The sequence below is a fragment of the Lepisma saccharinum genome, chromosome 9 (assembly GCF_977018435.1).
Source record: "Lepisma saccharinum chromosome 9, izLepSacc3.1, whole genome shotgun sequence".
Taxonomy (NCBI): domain Eukaryota; kingdom Metazoa; phylum Arthropoda; class Insecta; order Zygentoma; family Lepismatidae; genus Lepisma; species Lepisma saccharinum.
This window is the reverse complement of record NC_139237.1, coordinates 62758752-62776869: the sequence shown is the minus strand read 5'-3', so window position 1 is coordinate 62776869 and position 18118 is coordinate 62758752. Positions and strand designations below refer to the sequence as shown.

At 38.6% G+C, this 18118-nt stretch overlaps 1 protein-coding gene across 4 annotated transcripts in view; it reads left to right on the top strand.

Moving 5' to 3' along the window:
• The window catches only part of Septin4 (septin 4), a 101222-nt gene that overhangs the window by 53800 nt on the left and 29304 nt on the right, over positions 1–18118 (top strand). For all 4 annotated transcript variants that reach the window (XM_083128290.1, XM_083128289.1, XM_083128291.1 and 1 more), the window contains exon 2: positions 16086–16266. In XM_083128290.1, coding sequence (XP_082984416.1) covers positions 16086–16266 — 181 coding nt within the window. The remainder of the gene's footprint in view (positions 1–16085; positions 16267–18118) is intronic.

Here is an 18118-nt window from a genome sequence, read left to right as displayed (position 1 = left end):
TTATGCACTTGTGATAGAGCGCTCTCTTATGCACTTGTAATAGAGCACTATCTTATGTGGCTCTACTATGCACTTGTGATAGTGCGCTCTCTTATGCACTTGGCATAGTGCGCTCTCTTATGCACTTGCCATAGAGCGTTCTCTTATGCACTTGCCATAGAGCGTTCTCTTATGCACTTGCCATAGAGCGCTCTTATGCACTTGTCATAGAGCGTTCTCTTATGCACTTGTGATAGAGCGCTCTTATGCACTTGTGATGGAGCGCTCTCTTATGCGCGCTCTTTTATGCACTTGTGATAGAGCGCCTCTTATGCACTTGTCATAGAGCGCTCTTTTATGCACTAGTGATAGAGCGCCTCTTATGCACTTGTCATAGAGCGTTCTCTTATGCACTTGTCATAGAGCGTTCTCTTATGCACTTGCCATAGAGAGTTCTCTTATGCACTTGCCATAGAGCGAGCGCTCTCTTATGCACTTGCCATAGAGCGCTCTTTTATGCCCTTGTGATAGAGCGTTCTTTTATGCACTTTTCATAGAGCGTTCTCTTATGCACTTGTGATAGAGCGCTCTCTTATGCACTTGTGGACTGCAGAGCGAGTTATAGCGTTGTGAGAGAGGCAGGAGGCTTCGTCGGGTCGGTCACGTTCGTCAGTCTTGCCATCCGGCAGGAAGTTCGTACCGCACGAGCGCTCGCTGGACTCCAGAAGTACAAGCGAGTTCCCCAAGCCTCATCCAATCATCATTCGTCATTGCGGACTTACGTGGTTTTTCCTCAGCCACTACAGGATAATGCTGGGCCGATACCTTTAACAAATGCCGCAGACGCTTCTATCCACTTCACAATCTCTCGTCTTCCCGTCGTGGTTAACCTAACGCAACGTACATGCGACATTAACTAACCAATCAAAAGCTAGTCGTCGCTATTAACTAAAACAGAAAGGAAGGCAACGTTAAGTAACGAAATACAAATAGGTGAATTGATTGATTGATTTGGTTTATTTTTCTTCGCTTTTCTGCCACTTTTGCGTAATTCCGAAGATGGAGTGATGATATTATGAAATTGAAGATGAAACACTTGTAAAGAATACCCATGCTGGGATTCGAACCCTTGGACCCCCTGACGTCAAAGCAGTCTGTGCTAACCACTTTGCCACGGAGATCGGCACAAACAAATAAAGCATCACCGTACTTCAGTTCTATTTTCAAGTATTCCCTATCATCATTCATCGCCATCGTCACGATTATCCTAAAGAGATAGAAAAACAACACACAATAACAAAATATACAAAACTACACATGTAAACCTTTTAATTCTTTAACTGAAAATTCAGAGTTCAATAGAAATTTGCTGTGGGCTTTATTTTCGCAACTTACGACTGTATCCGTATGACAGAGTATTCGTTCAAACAAGAAATCGGGTATATGTATAGGGGCTATCCACCGGAAGGAAGTGCCTTCGAGTGGACGCCATACTTGTAGCACAACAACTTCCGGTTCGTAGGCTCACAACATGCCGCTAAAGGGAGCTGAGATTGTGTCATGTATGAGAGGAACGAATGGGTGTGTACAAGGAGGATGTAAACTACGATCAGGGCTAAATAATCTTTCACGGATCTCTCTTCATCCATTTCCTCGAGATCTAGGTGCCAAAATTATTGTATTCAAGCTGTCGGGCGTGAAAATTGGATGCCCATTAGCAGGAGTAGACTCCGCAGTAATGACAACGGATGTGCAGGAATCCAAAAAGTCGGGACCTGAAAAAAAAATCCCGTTCCGATCCACACTTCGGATAAAATGATAGAGTTTAAAAGTAGTTTATTCCCTACATATTTTTTTTGTACATAATGTCCGAAATTATTGAAATTAGTTTTTATTCCAGAAATGCAAAATAAATCATCACCCGAGGGTGAAATTGTGTGTATATCTAATTAAAAAAAATTGTAGTATCGGGTAATGTTGAATATTTTCCGCTCGTATAATCTCCCAATTTAGTCGGGAAATAACATTTTTTCCCCGTTTTGAACGCCAGGACTTGAAAAATAACCCGTCATGTTTCCTTCCCAACCAAAACTTTTGCGTCCCGCACCCCTTGCACTTCATTAAAGGTAGAAGAGAAATCATTCAAATCTCGATTTTCTCTCTGTTTTAGTGATATCGTATCAATCCATAGGATTGTATGTTTATTTTATTAAGTCTCTCTGAACGCTTCATGTTGACCAGGGCATTCACTTGTTTTTCTCTCAGCTGTCTCAAGCCTCTTAGGCATGTTTACAATGCATTGTGTTGTGCCATGCAAGCCTCCTGAGCATTCAGGAAACAGGTAACACTTCTGGGTTTGGTGTCAGCGGTTTGCATGGTAGCAATTATAATAAACACGATTCGGCGATTCGGCATCGAGGAAGAGCTCGATGGCCAGGGAATATAGAGGTGAGACAAGCTGGGAAGTGACTGGACTTTGGGAATTGAGTTGGTAGAGAGAGGAGGTCAGCAAGACAGGAGGTCGATAGTGGAAGCACGCTTTGGTCAACAAGTTAGAAGCTCACAGAGGACTTCGCTATTTTCGATTCAGCTCAGAGACTTCAGTTAGACAGGTAATTATCCTACACCCAGCCATGATACAGGTTCAACGGTTCACAAAATCCAACGAGTTGCCATTGTCTTTTCAGTAGTTTAATTCCTTTGTGTAATTTGTACCTTTCGCATGCCAAGCAATAACTCGTCATGCTAATGACGAGTGGTCTCATCAAGAGGATGAATGATGAGTAGTTTACATCACCCCATCAATTAACTGGTTCAGATCCCTTCATTCTATAGAATGACACGTGGTGGAGTGCTTGAGGCCTTTTCATTTTCGGAAATGAAAAGAATTGCAGTTAATATTAACCAGTTTAAATTTAACCCCCTAGCTAAATTTTGACACGTGGTCGAGGTGCTGGGATTTTCATTTATTTCTTCATGAACTAAATGAAAATTGAAAGATTAGAGTTTGTAACCAGTTTAGAATTATTCCCCACCCCAAATTTTGACACGTAGTGGAGTGCTAGTTCATTACCCACCCCAAACATTTTGCTCATTTATTTAGTTTCGTTAGTATGTCCTTGCCAAAATTAATTTTGAAAATACATAGGGCTTAAAGCTTTTGCATGTATGGGGGGAGAAGAATTTACTTGTGCCATGATAGATGTCGAGCTTTCACCTTGCTGATGAACTCGACGAAACTTTAGATCAATTATTAGATATAGCACGAGGGACTACAAGTTTTAATTTAGATGTCAGCGGTCCAGCTGCAAGTTCCACCCCCAAGTTTAAACGTAGCCCAATCTTAACTCGACGCCTTCAGCGAGAATTATTGGAAAAACAGAAATATGCACCACAATTAGAGCTACAAGATCAGGATTTTAGAGATTTAGACCAAACACAATTCGCAACAATGGCTCAGTCGCAGTTTGTTCCCCCAACTATTTTAGAGGGTATCCCATTTCAGGGGATAGCCGGGGAGGACGTTTCAAAATTTTTAGATAAAGTGGATAGCCTTGCCATATTAAATGGATGGAATAATGCCCGTAAACAGGAATTATTTCCAGCCCTTCTGGCCGGGCCAGCATTACGATGGTACCAGACCTGGAAAGATGGTACAGAACATCAGGAAGTTACTTACGAGGAAATACAGAAGAAATTTAAAGACGAATTTACAGGGTCCTTGGATCAACTCCAGATCGAGGAGCAAATTCGATATAGATTACACAAAGAAACTGAGCCAGTTACGAATTATGTTCGGGACAAACAACTACTTCTACTCAAGGCAGACCCTAAAATGAGTATTCAACAACAGATCAAACAGATCATATTGGGTTTACAGGTGGATTACATGAAAGATATCCACCATAAAGAGTATGAGTCCGTGCATGGGTTGCTTAAAGATTTAAAATCCTTTGAGAAACTCCAATTTTTGATGAGACAGCGCAAGCTGAAGGAATTGAGGTACGAAGATCAAAGAGAGAGTTTATTCTCTCCTTTGCATAATCCATCAGCACTTTCGCAACAGCAGCAGATTTTACTGCAGAGTAACAATCTGGCTACTGCTGAGTCAGCGCAAGCGCGACCCACTTCAGACATTGAGGCAAAATTCAAAGCATTGCAAAAGGAGGTTGAGCAACTAAAATTATTTAACAATCCTCACAATACCAAAGCTCAAGTCCAGGCTCAGGAAACTGGTCTGGAAGCGAGATTAGCCAGTCTCACTTTGAGATTGGATAGCATGGAGGATCAAAAACAGAACCCTGGCACCGACTCATCTACTCCAAAACAAATTAGAGAACCTTATTATAAGGATAATTACCAGTCAAGTAATAATTATAGAGGCTCCTATCGGGGTAATAATAATAGACGACAATTCAATAGGGGGTACAGGAATGGACGTAATAATAATGGTAACAACACAGATCGCAATAGGCGATACGGCAATACCCAACAATGGCGAGGACGTGGAAACTTCCGCGGACAGAACTCGCGGGGTTCCTCGTCGTCAGCAGGGCGAGACCAGGAAAACAGGGAAGAGCAACGGGGGAGACCACGCTGCTCAATTTGTAATTACCCTAATCACACAGCAGCCACTTGTTTTCAGAACACGGAGGCTTTAAACGAACAATGACTGCCCATAGAAGAGACGTATGCGCAGATTTCGTTGGCAAACAGATATCAGTCTCTACTTTCCCCTATGAGGAATTAATTTATATTAACGCAGTGTTAGGGGGACAACGTCAGAGGTTTCTCGTGGATTCCGGAAGCCAAGTATCCGTCACCAGTGATCGAGGCATTCCTTCAACCGCCAAACGATTTAAAATTCATACGGCCATAAGGGGAGTAGCAAAAGAACAAATTGAAATTAAAGAGATTGTCCTATTAACTTTTGCAATAAACGGCCGCAATTTTACCCATCCTTTTCGGATGATTCCAAATTTTGAACATGGGACAATCCTGGGAAACGATTTCTTAAGAGCTCATAAAGCAAATTTGGATTTTGATCAAAATCGACTCACATTGAGGAGATTTGGTACTCCTCCGCGAAACCAGTTAAGGACGGAACACCGAAAGACCTTTGACGTTTCCATAAAAGTTGCTAGTCTGATCAGGGATTTATATGTGCCGGAATTTGTAACTTCCAGACAAATTAGAATTAAACCTAGATCTCATTTGTGCATTCCTGTCAAATTGACAAATTCTAGTAATCAAAACTTAACTTATTTGGAACCAGATTTACAGTTTCAAATGGACACAGGCTTAATGGTGCCTCGAGCCATTGTAAATCCGGAGTCATTTTTAATTTGGATTACTAATCCAAATTCTTACAAAGTTAAAATTAGGAAAGGGGCACGCTTAGGTACCGCAGAGGCATGGCAAAATCCAGTACCAGCTTCGCGTCATATTGCAGACGACGAAGGACCTAACGTTATGGTGACCAAGGAGACTGGCACCGTGACAAAACCAGTGCACGACATTACTAAATTTGACATAAATCCAGCATTAGAACCCGATCAGAAATTGCAACTTAGACAATTATTAGAGAAATATGTAGATGTATTTTCTTGGTCTGAGCAGGACATTGGTTGTGCCACTAATTATACGCATCGTATAAAGTTAAAGGACGATTCGGAATTTCACGTCCCAGCTTACCCTATACCAGTTCACCTGCGTAAGGAAATTAACCAGCAAATTGACAACTTGCTAGAAGCAGGGGTCATCAGTCCTACAACATCACCGTACAATTCACCAGTTTTTCTTGTCAAGAAGAAATCAGGAGCTTATCGCATGGTGCAAGATTTTCGATTGCTGAATGCCAGGTCCGTTTTCGATGCAGTTTCTATAGGAAATATCTCAGAGATATTGCACAATATGGCCGGTAAGAGCTACTACTGTAGTGCTGACTTGAAACAAGGATTTTTTCAAATACCATTAGAAGAACAATCGAAAAAGTACACTGCCTTTACTATACCAGCCAGGGGACAATTTGCGATGAACTTTACACCCATGGGACATGTGACTTCTCCTGCGGCAATGACCCGATGTGTTCAGCTCGCTACAGCGGGGATGAACGACAATAATTTCGCCTTTTATATCGATGACATGTTTGTTTTTGCCAATACATTTAAGGATATGTTGGTCAATTTAGAGAAAATGTTTCAATGTTTACGATCTGCCGGATTGAAATTGGCTGTACCTAAATGTTCATTTGGATATTATGAGACAATTGCCTTGGGCCACAATGTGGGCAAATATGGCTATCGTATAAGTGATAGAATACTGTCATCCATCAAGAATTATAAGGTTCCCACCACCACGAAGAAGGTTAAAATGTTTTTAGGTCTTTGCAGCTACGTGAGGAAATATGTCAAGAATTTTTCTGATATTGCATCACCATTACAGGGTTTAATTCGTAAGGGCAAGAAATTTACATGGGGTCCTGAACAACAATCGGCATTTGAGAAATTAAAGGAAGCTCTAATTACTGCACCTGTTTTGTTACCGTACGATCCAGCAAAGAACACCAAGGTTTTCACCGATGCTTCATCTCATGCGGTCAGTGGCGTATTAATGCAGCCCAATGCAGAAGGAGAGTACTTGCCATGTGCGTACTGCAGTAGAACGTTGACCGACACTGAAAAAAGATTGAGTGTTATTGAGCAAGAATTAACAGCAATTTTATATGCTTTCAAATCATTTAGATTTTATCTTGTTGGCCGCCATTTTGATTTATACACAGACAACAAAGCAATTACGTACATTAGGACATCCCGTAATTTGAGCTCAAAGCTTCTTCGATGGAGCAACCTTTTGGAGGATTTTTCATTTACACCGATCCATGTTAAAATTACGGAGAATATCGCCGATCCCCTCAGCAGAGAATGTGGAGAAAACGTAGAGGATGGCAACACTGAAGAGGACATTCCCGAACCCAGGACACTTACTTTATTTGAGGCAAGCACAGATGTCGCGGAACATCAGAGACAGGATTCATTTTTTGGCCCAATTATTAAAGTCTTGGAGGACCCAGACAGGGACGATGGAACATTACCTTTACACATTCAGAGGCAGGTCTATCATCATGTGTTGGAAGATGGATTATTGTATAGACAGCAGAAATTAGGAGCTACTACCAAGAAATTATTATGCATTCCAATGACGTTACGTGATTCTGTGATTGAGACACTCCACGCTTCATCCATAGGAGGTTCTCATCTTGGTTTTACCAAGTGTTACAATGTGGCCTTACCAAGAATTTATTTTCCAAATATGAAGTTATTTCTACAGAGGAAAATTAGGGAATGTATAACATGCCAGCAGAATAAACGCCGTCCAGGTCTACCAGCAGGGGAACTGTGCACTTTTCCCGCACAGAAGCCATTTCAGCGGATTTGCCTGGACTTCTCAGGTCCATATCCTCCTTCATCCAATCTTCGTCATCGATACATAATCGCTGCCACAGATTTTGGGACGCGCTATTTAATAGCCAAACCAGTTGCAGATTGTACGGCCAGTACAGCAGCAGAATTTGTGTATGAAGAGATAGTGTTACGCTACGGAGCCCCACAGGATATTTACACGGATCGCGGATCAGCATTTAAATCTAAGCTTTTCCAGGAACTTGGCAATAAATTGGGAATAACCATCAAGTTTTCACCAGTAGGTCTTCATAACTCTATAGGTCTTTCGGAACGTAACCACGGGGTCTTACAGAGTATAATGAAGTGTTATGTCAACTCAAAACACACTGATTGGGTCCAATATTTACAGCCAAGTGTATTTAGTTATAACACTACCAGGAATCAGAATTTGCGGTATAGTCCATTCTTTTTAGTACATGGATTCCAACCTACTTTGCCCTGGGAGCTTGCATTGCACACACCTAGCTGTGAAAATGTGGAGAATGATGTACGGTTCCGAGTATTGGAGAAAGCAAGAACCAATGCTACGGATAATTTAGCAAAACGACATGTTGAAGTGAAGAAATATTATGATCAGAAGAGGAAACAGATCAAGTTTCAACCAGGCGATCAAGTATTAATTTTTGACAGCACCCAGAAAATTGGAACCGCACGGTGCTTTTCAGGTATTTATAAAGGCCCAGCCACAGTTATTCGAGAAGAAAATCCGAATACATACCTGGTGGAATTCCAAAACAAGCGCGGAAAGACAGTAGTGGACTCTATTGCCGTCCAGAGACTTAAAAAATATTATGCACCAGATGACGGTGAAGGCGAAGAGAATTTGGCAGGTGAAGATGAAGATCATCAAGAGGACAACGCGGATTCACGCACGGATAATGGTCACTAAAATTGAAAAGTCATATAAGTAACAGGTTTAACATTTTAATTTCACTTGCATGACATAATAATAATAATAATTTATCATAGAATAGCACTAATAATATTAAAGATTAAAAGCAGACTTATTATTTAATAATGTGCTTTAGGCACAAAAGTTTTTGCAGTATGTAATAATACTAGCTCAGCGAATACATCACTAGAATTTTATAGTTACTCTTCAGAAGAAGGTATATGATTATATTAGCAAAGTTTATTTTTAAGCGCCAGTTATGAGAATATTTATATTATATGAATATGTAGACGTCGACGTCAAGATTTTATTGCGCTCCACTAACAAGTATTTTCCTTCGGATATTGGATTGCAACCGATAATCCTGGAAATCCATTCTGCCATCGCAGAATGATAATGATTAAACCACAACGGTTTTAGTTTAAAGCTTTGCCACAATAATATGCTAAGCATATTTTAGAATGAGTAGAGAGAATTAAAGATTCTTCAAGTTTTAGTGATGTTAGTATTTTAATGCATTTAAAGATCGCATAAATAATAGTTATTATTTTATTTCAGGTAGTCAGGAGTAAATCAGTCTCAATTTTTTCCTTACCTTGTACCTTAGTACGGTTCGATTGATTTTAAGTATTTAAACATAACGTTAACACCTGCAAATAACATAAGATAAGTTTGCAGTAAAATTTAAAATAAGATAAGTTAAACAGTGCTAATAAATTTAGAGAATAAATAAATAAATAAATTACGCAGATAATTTGAGCCTAGAGTCAGAAATAATTAAAAGTTGAGTTAAAATATATGCTACTTAGACTAGGCAAGCTTAAAGTACGTATTAGTTTTGAAGAACTGTTTGTTTTGATTGCCTAAGCAACATGAAAATCATTGAGATTTTAGTTATTTTAAACGGATTTCTTCCATACGTAAAAGCTTCTAATTTTATTTATCTGTTGAACAAGTCCTTTGACTATCCTTATAATATAATTACAATTTTATTATTAACAACATTTATTATTAGTATTTTTATAATTTGTTATTTTCAATGTCAACGCAAGAAATCTATTATTTATGACCATGAGTGTACCAACGAATTACCGTTAAGCAAATTTAATGATTCACCGTCCATTGATCAGATTTACGACGATGTTGCACCGATTGTTGAAGTGGTACCATTGAAAACAATAAATCCGCCACTGCCGCCTCCACTGCCTCAGTCCATCATTATTCAACCCAGGGTACAACGAGAAGTTCAAGATGTATCCAGAAATAGTTTAGTCACTAAAAACGACAGTATAGATTTGCCGAAGAATATTTTATCCATTAAAGATAGAGTTCAGAAATTTGCCGTAAGCAAGGATCCTAATTTTGTTCAAAACAATCGCAAAATGGAAAGTGAATTGCCTATTTCACACTGTGTTCAGCCAGTTGTAAAAGTTAAAGAGTCATTTGCGAATCAGTCACCAGTAAAAGTCGAGAAAGTTTCAAGTGTTACTTTAAAAGCAGAAAGTAAGCCAAATTCTCAGGTTTCCGAACCTGTTGTATCGTTTACAGACCATATTTTCTACGACTTCACATTCGCCTAGAATTTTATATTCATTACGATTCAAATTTTAAGTATAATTCATTTTTTACGTTTGATTGTACCTTATGCAAGGTTTATTAGTCATTTAGTTTGCTAACAGCTTCCCAACTGTTGTTCTTTTACGAGCGCGGAAGTGTTCAAGTAAACACGCTGTCGCAAGCACAACGAAGTTTTCTCTCTTTCCATCCCATTTATTACGTCATTTCAAAGACCTTGACTTTATTTCGAACTCCCGCAGCTGTTACTACACTTTGTTCGTAGTAAGTTAAAGTTTTGTAAACTTTAACGCGTCATGCTGGTGGTCAGCGAATCAGAGCTTGCATTTTCTTCCTCTGTTCCTTTGCCCGCTGCAGCGATTTTTTCCCCTCCACCTCCCGAACGGAACCCGAACTTCCCCGAAGTCGCCGATCACGGCAGCGAACTTGCAAGAGCTCTCGTTGTCGCCATAGAGAAATTTTCAGTCCTTCCAAGCGACTACGAAGAATGCAACCTTGCACAATTTAGAATGTCTGGTATCAGCGAATTCCTTTCTCCGCACGGAAGCTCCCGAGTACTTTGAACACGCTGGAAGTCAGAAAACACTTACCATAGGCTTTGCATATTTTTTCGCATCAGTGGCGTTCATCCATTAAAATTTTAGGGAATCAGTTTAGTTACGCATATAGCCATTAGAATTTGATTTTCACGATAGAACTTCATGTAAACTATGTTAGGGATAATTTTTGTTACATAAATAACTTTTGCCATAAAACGTCGCATTTATGCACTTCAGACTAATCACGACCTATAATTTTCAAAGGAACAACAAGACAAATTTTTTTTTGCGTTTTTCTCGCAAAATTTTCCCGTTTTTCATAGAGATATTTATAGTACGTAAATTTTTTGGGAAATCGACGTCCATTTGGTTTAAATCAGGATAAAGTCAAACGAAATTTCGATAAATCAGGGAAATTTCTACAAAAGGGCAATTTTAGCACTTTATGCACTTAGAGTAATCAAAATTTGTCAGCAACATGCCCAGGCTAAGCCTCGGTGATTAGCACAGGCATGTGCAGCAAAAGTCGCCACGGCATCGTTAGCCTTTCCAAATTTAAACAGTGTGGTTTACCACAAATGTTATAATTTGGGAATTTATTATTATTATTAATAATTATTATTAGGAAATTTAGCTCACTTACCCAATTTGCACCTTATTCGACAATGCAGCAATAAATTTATTACTTCTTACTGATTAACTTCATGTTAATGTTAGTACAGTAGGTAATAATTATTAATTTCTATTTATATTTTAATATATTGCACAACTATTCTCTATTTATTTTGTTTAAACATACCTAAGGGATTGACACACCATTCTTATATGGGTCAAGTATACCTTTCCGCGGCGGGTCTGTTTCCACGACCAAGTGATTTGAGGTATACGGCGGACTCAAGAAGTCTTGAGTGGATAAATTTCTTTTGTTTAAAGGAAATTTGAAATTGAGAAAGTTTTTCATTAATTTTATTGTGTTTCAAATTTGAATTTCACCTTTTTAATTCCCTGATGCTATATTTGTTACCACCTGGAGTTTCAACGAAACTCAGAAGTAGCATTTACTGAAATGTTTGTTTTATATTGCATTATATTCAACCACGGCAAATTGCACCGGCCTAACATTTATTAGGAGGCCATTAGAGGCTTGACAAAGCAACCTTTTAGATATTAACAGCTTGCTTTGCGCAACACAAATTTTATATATTTATTTTTAGGGTTCACACCATAATAAATTTTATAATTTTCAACAGACTTTAGAACATGCTTGCAACACTTACTTTTGTTTATTAATTTTACATTTTGTAGTTTTGAAGTGAAGTCTATTACTGACAATAAATTATTTCAGTTCATCAGAACACGCAATGGTATTTTAATATCAGGCTCAGGTCAATTTATTGTGATTCAGAATTTGAATAATAATTTGAATACGCACAGATCAATTCAGCTTAACGAAGGGGAATCTTTATTTTTTAATTATCAGGATTTTTCGCAAATTATTGTGGATCAACAAATTTTACACACAAGAATTTTAGCTTTCGAACAAGTAAAAATGAAAGAAATTGAATTATTACCTAATATTCCCAAGAATTTATCTGATTTCACTATTCCCCAATGGACTTCGCTTGAACTTGCTTTAAAGCAACTTAATCAATCAATTAGTAAGAACATTTCATTTAAGGAATTAGTTTTAAACCCATTGCCCATGTCTATATTAGTTTTTGTTATTTGGAATGTTTTATTAACCGCAACCCTAGGATATTACTTTTATAAACATTATCAGCTTTCTAAACAGATTCATTCAGAGCAGCGCAGTAATAATTAATAGGTTAAGGCAACACATTAATCATGGACATTAATATTTTAATTACGGTTGGATATTTTATTTAAATTTTCCTTATTTATTTTCAAAGAGTTATGGCAATTATTTTATATATTTATTTAATTTGTTTTATTTTGATGAGACAATTTAATTTGATTTTAAAGAAAAGGCAGTGGAAATAAGTTGGTTTTGTGTACATGCATACTTGAATTATATATCCCCATCCTATTGCAATTTCCTTTCTTTGTCATAATTTTCCCTTTATTCAACCTAACCTGTCTATACGGAACGCCATGGACAAGCAATGCCTACACCATCCATGGGCATTTTTCATGACGGACATCCGCAGGCAGTTTACTATTACCAGGCAGAAAGACTGAGTATCATTCTACGAGGGAGACATGGAGACATTTTAAGTACTATTTCAAGAAGAGACTCGTCACCACCAATTTGAGGGAGACATGCAGACATTTCTACTTATTACTGCACGGAGACTACCTTTTACAGGAAGGATGTACTCAACCATACATTTCCCAGTATAGCGGACTACACATTATCAACAACACCTAGTGATGGAGCTAAATAAAATTCCCCTCCACACTGTTTGCAGTTAAAACAACAACTTTTCCCCATCTCCCAAGTTCTACGGGTAATTTACTACATTTTTACATTGCCCCAATGCAGTCAAGACGACAAGCAATCCAGAAAGAAGAGGAAGCAGAGAAAACATACATTCTACAACCAGCAGTTCTGGTCACAAACAATAATTACAGAATTGTGCTACAGTGTTTCTACACATACACATGTGAGCTCCTATCATGTGTATCTATTTGGTCATTTAACATGCATTATGGGAAACAATACTTTTCCATAGCCCTTATATACATTTTCAGTTTTGTGCCATGCATGAGAACCAGTTTTATATGCATTTAAGTTTACATTATACTGCAAGGAAGCGACAAGCATCAGTGGTGTCAATTGACCAGTGCATCAATTAGTGCCTAATTTTTTTTACGATGAAATTTTGCACCTTGGATAAACAAACAGACATGCAAGCAATAAAAAACACAATTACAGCACTTTCGAACATTTTAGAAAGCATGCTTTAGTGACAATATTTTATGCATATGTTTATTGCATGCAGATATTAGTGTGATATATTTTTTTTTTTCTTCTCACCAACATGGAATATTGAAAGCGACACATTTGTTCGCAGAACATTTATTTGATATTTAAACTCAAGCACATAGTTTTGTCACTTGGAAGATTATTAATTTTGTGTGCAGTCATACAAAGGTATTCACCTAGCCATATATATGTATACAGTGTACAGTTTAATGTAGAAGAGAAAATGGAACGCTATAATTAAGTTTTTACCAGCGACAGTTTTCAGTGTAACTCACTATATGCATTGAATATTGTAGAATAATACATTGGAATGTGCAACACAGCCATGCAAGTTCATATATTCAACGATGTTAGGAGTGCACTGGCTACATAGTTCGTACAACATACGCACTTTGATATGATCAGGTTTTCACACGGACAAAACAGTGAGATGTGACAATGTTTTACATGCTTACTTACGTGTACTTACTTGTGCACCTTTTTAAGGTTTTTTTATTTTGTTTGAAGAGTCTATATCAAGTGGAACTATACATAAACATTGTGAATTCCGTTCCATCTTGGACGACGCTCCAACCGCTTGCCTCGCGGAACACACAGAGTCGTTACCGCGTGGCGAGACATCACAGACTCTTGACTAGGAGCAGGTTGATGAGCAATTATACATTATACACATTACGTACACGCACATGTGATACATTAAGAGTTTTATCGCTCAACGACACGAACGTTTGTGATTTCTAGTCCTATCATAGTATATATTATTGTTTTTTACATCGTATAAACATACGAATTTGTTAGTATTAAGGGTATTATTCATTTTAGAGTTTAGGGAATAAAAATTTTTTCATTCAGGCTACGGCAAACAAGGGAAAGTTATGTTTTGGTGGATTTCTTTTGTATATTTGGTTTTTTAAGAAAATATATGGAATTGGCGAACCTGAGTCATGTCAAGCTTTGCGATTTGACTTTTAAATTTTCAAAGGAGAAAATTTTTCCTAGGAGGCGCGAACGTATCAATCCATAGGATTGTATGTTTATTTTATTAAGTCTCTCTGAACGCTTCATGTTGACCAGGGCATTCACTTGTTTTTCTCTCAGCTGTCTCAAGCCTCTTAGGCATGTTTACAATGCATTGTGTTGTGCCATGCAAGCCTCCTGAGCATTCAGGAAACAGGTAACACTTCTGGGTTTGGTGTCAGCGGTTTGCATGGTAGCAATTATAATAAACACGATTCGGCGATTCGGCATCGAGGAAGAGCTCGATGGCCAGGGAATATAGAGGTGAGACAAGCTGGGAAGTGACTGGACTTTGGGAATTGAGTTGGTAGAGAGAGGAGGTCAGCAAGACAGGAGGTCGATAGTGGAAGCACGCTTTGGTCAACAAGTTAGAAGCTCACAGAGGACTTCGCTATTTTCGATTCAGCTCAGAGACTTCAGTTAGACAGGTAATTATCCTACACCCAGCCATGATACAGGTTCAACGGTTCACAAAATCCAACGAGTTGCCATTGTCTTTTCAGTAGTTTAATTCCTTTGTGTAATTTGTACCTTTCGCATGCCAAGCAATAACTCGTCATGCTAATGACGAGTGGTCTCATCAAGAGGATGAATGATGAGTAGTTTACATCACCCCATCAATTAACTGGTTCAGATCCCTTCATTCTATAGAATGACACGATATCAGCAAATATATTACTTTTCCTTTCAAACGATGCTCGGTCGTTACGTTCTTGAAGTACACACGAACTGTATTAAATTTTTGTGTAACCAGATTTTTTTTGTGTGTGTAACCAGAGGAAATAAAGTTTTGTTCAACCATAGGAAATATTTTTTTGTGTAACCAGAAAATTAAGTACGGGTACTATTATTAATTTTCGTCTTTTGCAATGGAAATCTTTTCAACATTGATAGTGAAGAGGTCCTAGGTTTGAACAGCATGGTCAGGCAATGGTGTGTCATTGTGTTTGTCCCATCATTAATTTTTCCAGTTTATTATTCATCTTCATCGTCATGTTTAACACAAATAGCAGAAAATTGACTTAAAATAACAATGAGCGTTTTGTATTTCTGCGATCAAACGGGAACGAAACAAGCAAAGTGTGCATTACCGCATCCCTCTGACTCGCCCTGACTGAAGAAAGAAAGAAAGAAAAAAATATTTTTTTTCCGTTTCTTATACGGTATGTCCGTACATCTCGCACTTTTTCACTTATAACATAAATGTATGCATCCAAAGATTTACATGCTTTAAGCGCTCTCGCTCTGTAGGAAAAAAACAAATATGTAGGCTACAAATATCGCCAATGCAACGACGATGAGCAAATGGATCTCATCTGGAATAATGCCGTATTACTTCCTAGTTTCTCATCCAATTGATATGTAAAGGCCTCTACTTTGCCCTGATATATCTTATTCTCCTCGTCGTCAAGTGCTTTTATATGATCCATGTCATCCGGTATACAAAACGAGAAGAAAGGACACAAGTACGCGCTAGAATTAACCGGCCGCCGTGAACCGGAAGTAGTTGTGCTACAGTACCACAATCGATTGTGCCGTTCGATATGTTTCTGTTTACTCGTGGATAGCCCCTATAGTAGCAAGGCCAAAACTTAGCAATAACAAACCTTATGAACCTTTGAATTATGTTTTCTGCTTAATAAGATTTCTAACGTACTTTTACTTTTTCACAGGGCGACCGAGACTACATAGGTTTTGCCACTCTACCCGAACAAGTCCATCGGAAGTCCGTGAAGAGAGGATTTGACTTTACGCTGATGGTTGTTGGAGAGTCTGGACTCGGGAAATCGACTTTAGTTAACAGTTTATTTCTCAGCGACCTGTACAGGGATCGACGCATTCCGGATGTTAGCGGTGAGTGGATTGATTCATTGAATTCGGTTATTTTACCACTTTTCTGCCACTTTTGGCCAGGGTGCGAAATCATTGAAAACTTGTGGGGGAGAGAAAGTTCTTCATCTTCAAACCCCCTCCACCACAAACATATGTGTATATTATACGATATATATATTTGTAATGTTATTAAAAGTAAAGATAAATTACTCAATTAAAAATATATTATTATTATTATTAATACTACTACCGTGCGTCCATTTCGATCTGCAGCCGAGAGATCGGGAGAAGCGTGGCGGGCGGTACTGACGGAGATGCCGACATTTGCGGCCTGAAATGCCCGCTTATTTTTATGGACATATGCAGACATTTATATAAATATTGCAAAACGAGCAATAACCTGTGTTATAAGAGTATGGTTTTAATTTTAGTAGCTTAGTGATGTGTCGATGTGCGCGCCGATGTGCCGATGATTTTGACACGCCCACCTCTTGTGAAACACGGCGTAGAGGTTTGTTTGGAGAACGTTCTAACGCTGCACCAATATCATCGAGTTTTGCTTCGGTTAGAATCCGTCGTTTATGCTTAGGTGTTTTAAAATTTAACGATACAGTTTCTCGTAATTTAAGGACAAGATATCTAACCGTATCTCTGTGTGGAGTTGAAACGCATGGGAATTTCTGTACAAATTACCTACACACGTCTCTACACGAGTTTGTTTTCACGTAGGTACGTGTCATACATAAAAAATCTTTGTTCTAACGTGAATCTTGCGGCTGGCATTCCAATCGTCTCACTGACACGTCACACATACACACTACAATAACACAAACAAGTAACTGCAAGTAACCAAGAATAACACTCTTGCGCACAGTACGAAATTAACACCCTCTTGGTTTACATTGCTCGCCACTATATTTACAACTCTGTCTTCATCTAGTCGCGAAGGAACAAAAAACTCGAGCTCGGATATTTCGGATTGCGAGAAAGCTCACGAAAACCATTCACTTTTATCGGTTTCGTCTGCAGTGTAATCCTGATACAGTGTTGCACATTCGAAACCTCCAAACGATTCCCATCGCCACAAAACTCTTTCAAGGATATACATTTAAGCAGGACGTTACTGGTCAAAACCATGATTAAAATGCTTTTTTATCTGTGGCTCTTAACATCGTTTCTATAGCGTATTTATTTGTGTATATAAGAGCAGAACTTGGATGAATTACAGAAGAACTTTTGCGTGTTATAACACAGGTTAGTGATCGTTTTGCAATATTTATATAAATGTCTGCATATGTCTATAAAAATAAGCGGGCATTACAGGCCGCAAATGTCAGCATCTCCGTCAGCGCCGCCCGCCACGCTTCTCCCGATCTCTCGGCTGCAGATCGAAATGGACGCACGGTATTAATATTAATTACATAAAGGAAATTAATTTGTTACTTTTATACAGGGTGGCTCGATAAGTCACTTAACACCCTCAGTACAAGGCCACTGCGGCATGGAATTTGAAATTGGCGATGACCAATCATTGCCTGGCCAAGGGGGAACCACATTGACGCCACCCACACGGTCGGCGGCCATCTTGATGTTCGCCATCTTGAATTCAACTTCAGAATTTTAAATGGGAAGGGGGTCGTACAACATATCAAAATGGGCTAGAATTTCACGAGAAATGCAATGGTGAAGGTTGTTTCGACGTATCTTTAACCAGTAAAAAGTTATGACTGAATTGTTGTACCAATTAGCTCCTTTTCGAGGTGTTAGAAAAATGCCTTAAAATTTGTTTAGCGCATCGGTAATGCATCGAGATCAAAGTGACGTCTAGGGAGAGACCTTCGCATGCCATTGCACATTATTTTAATCGGATACA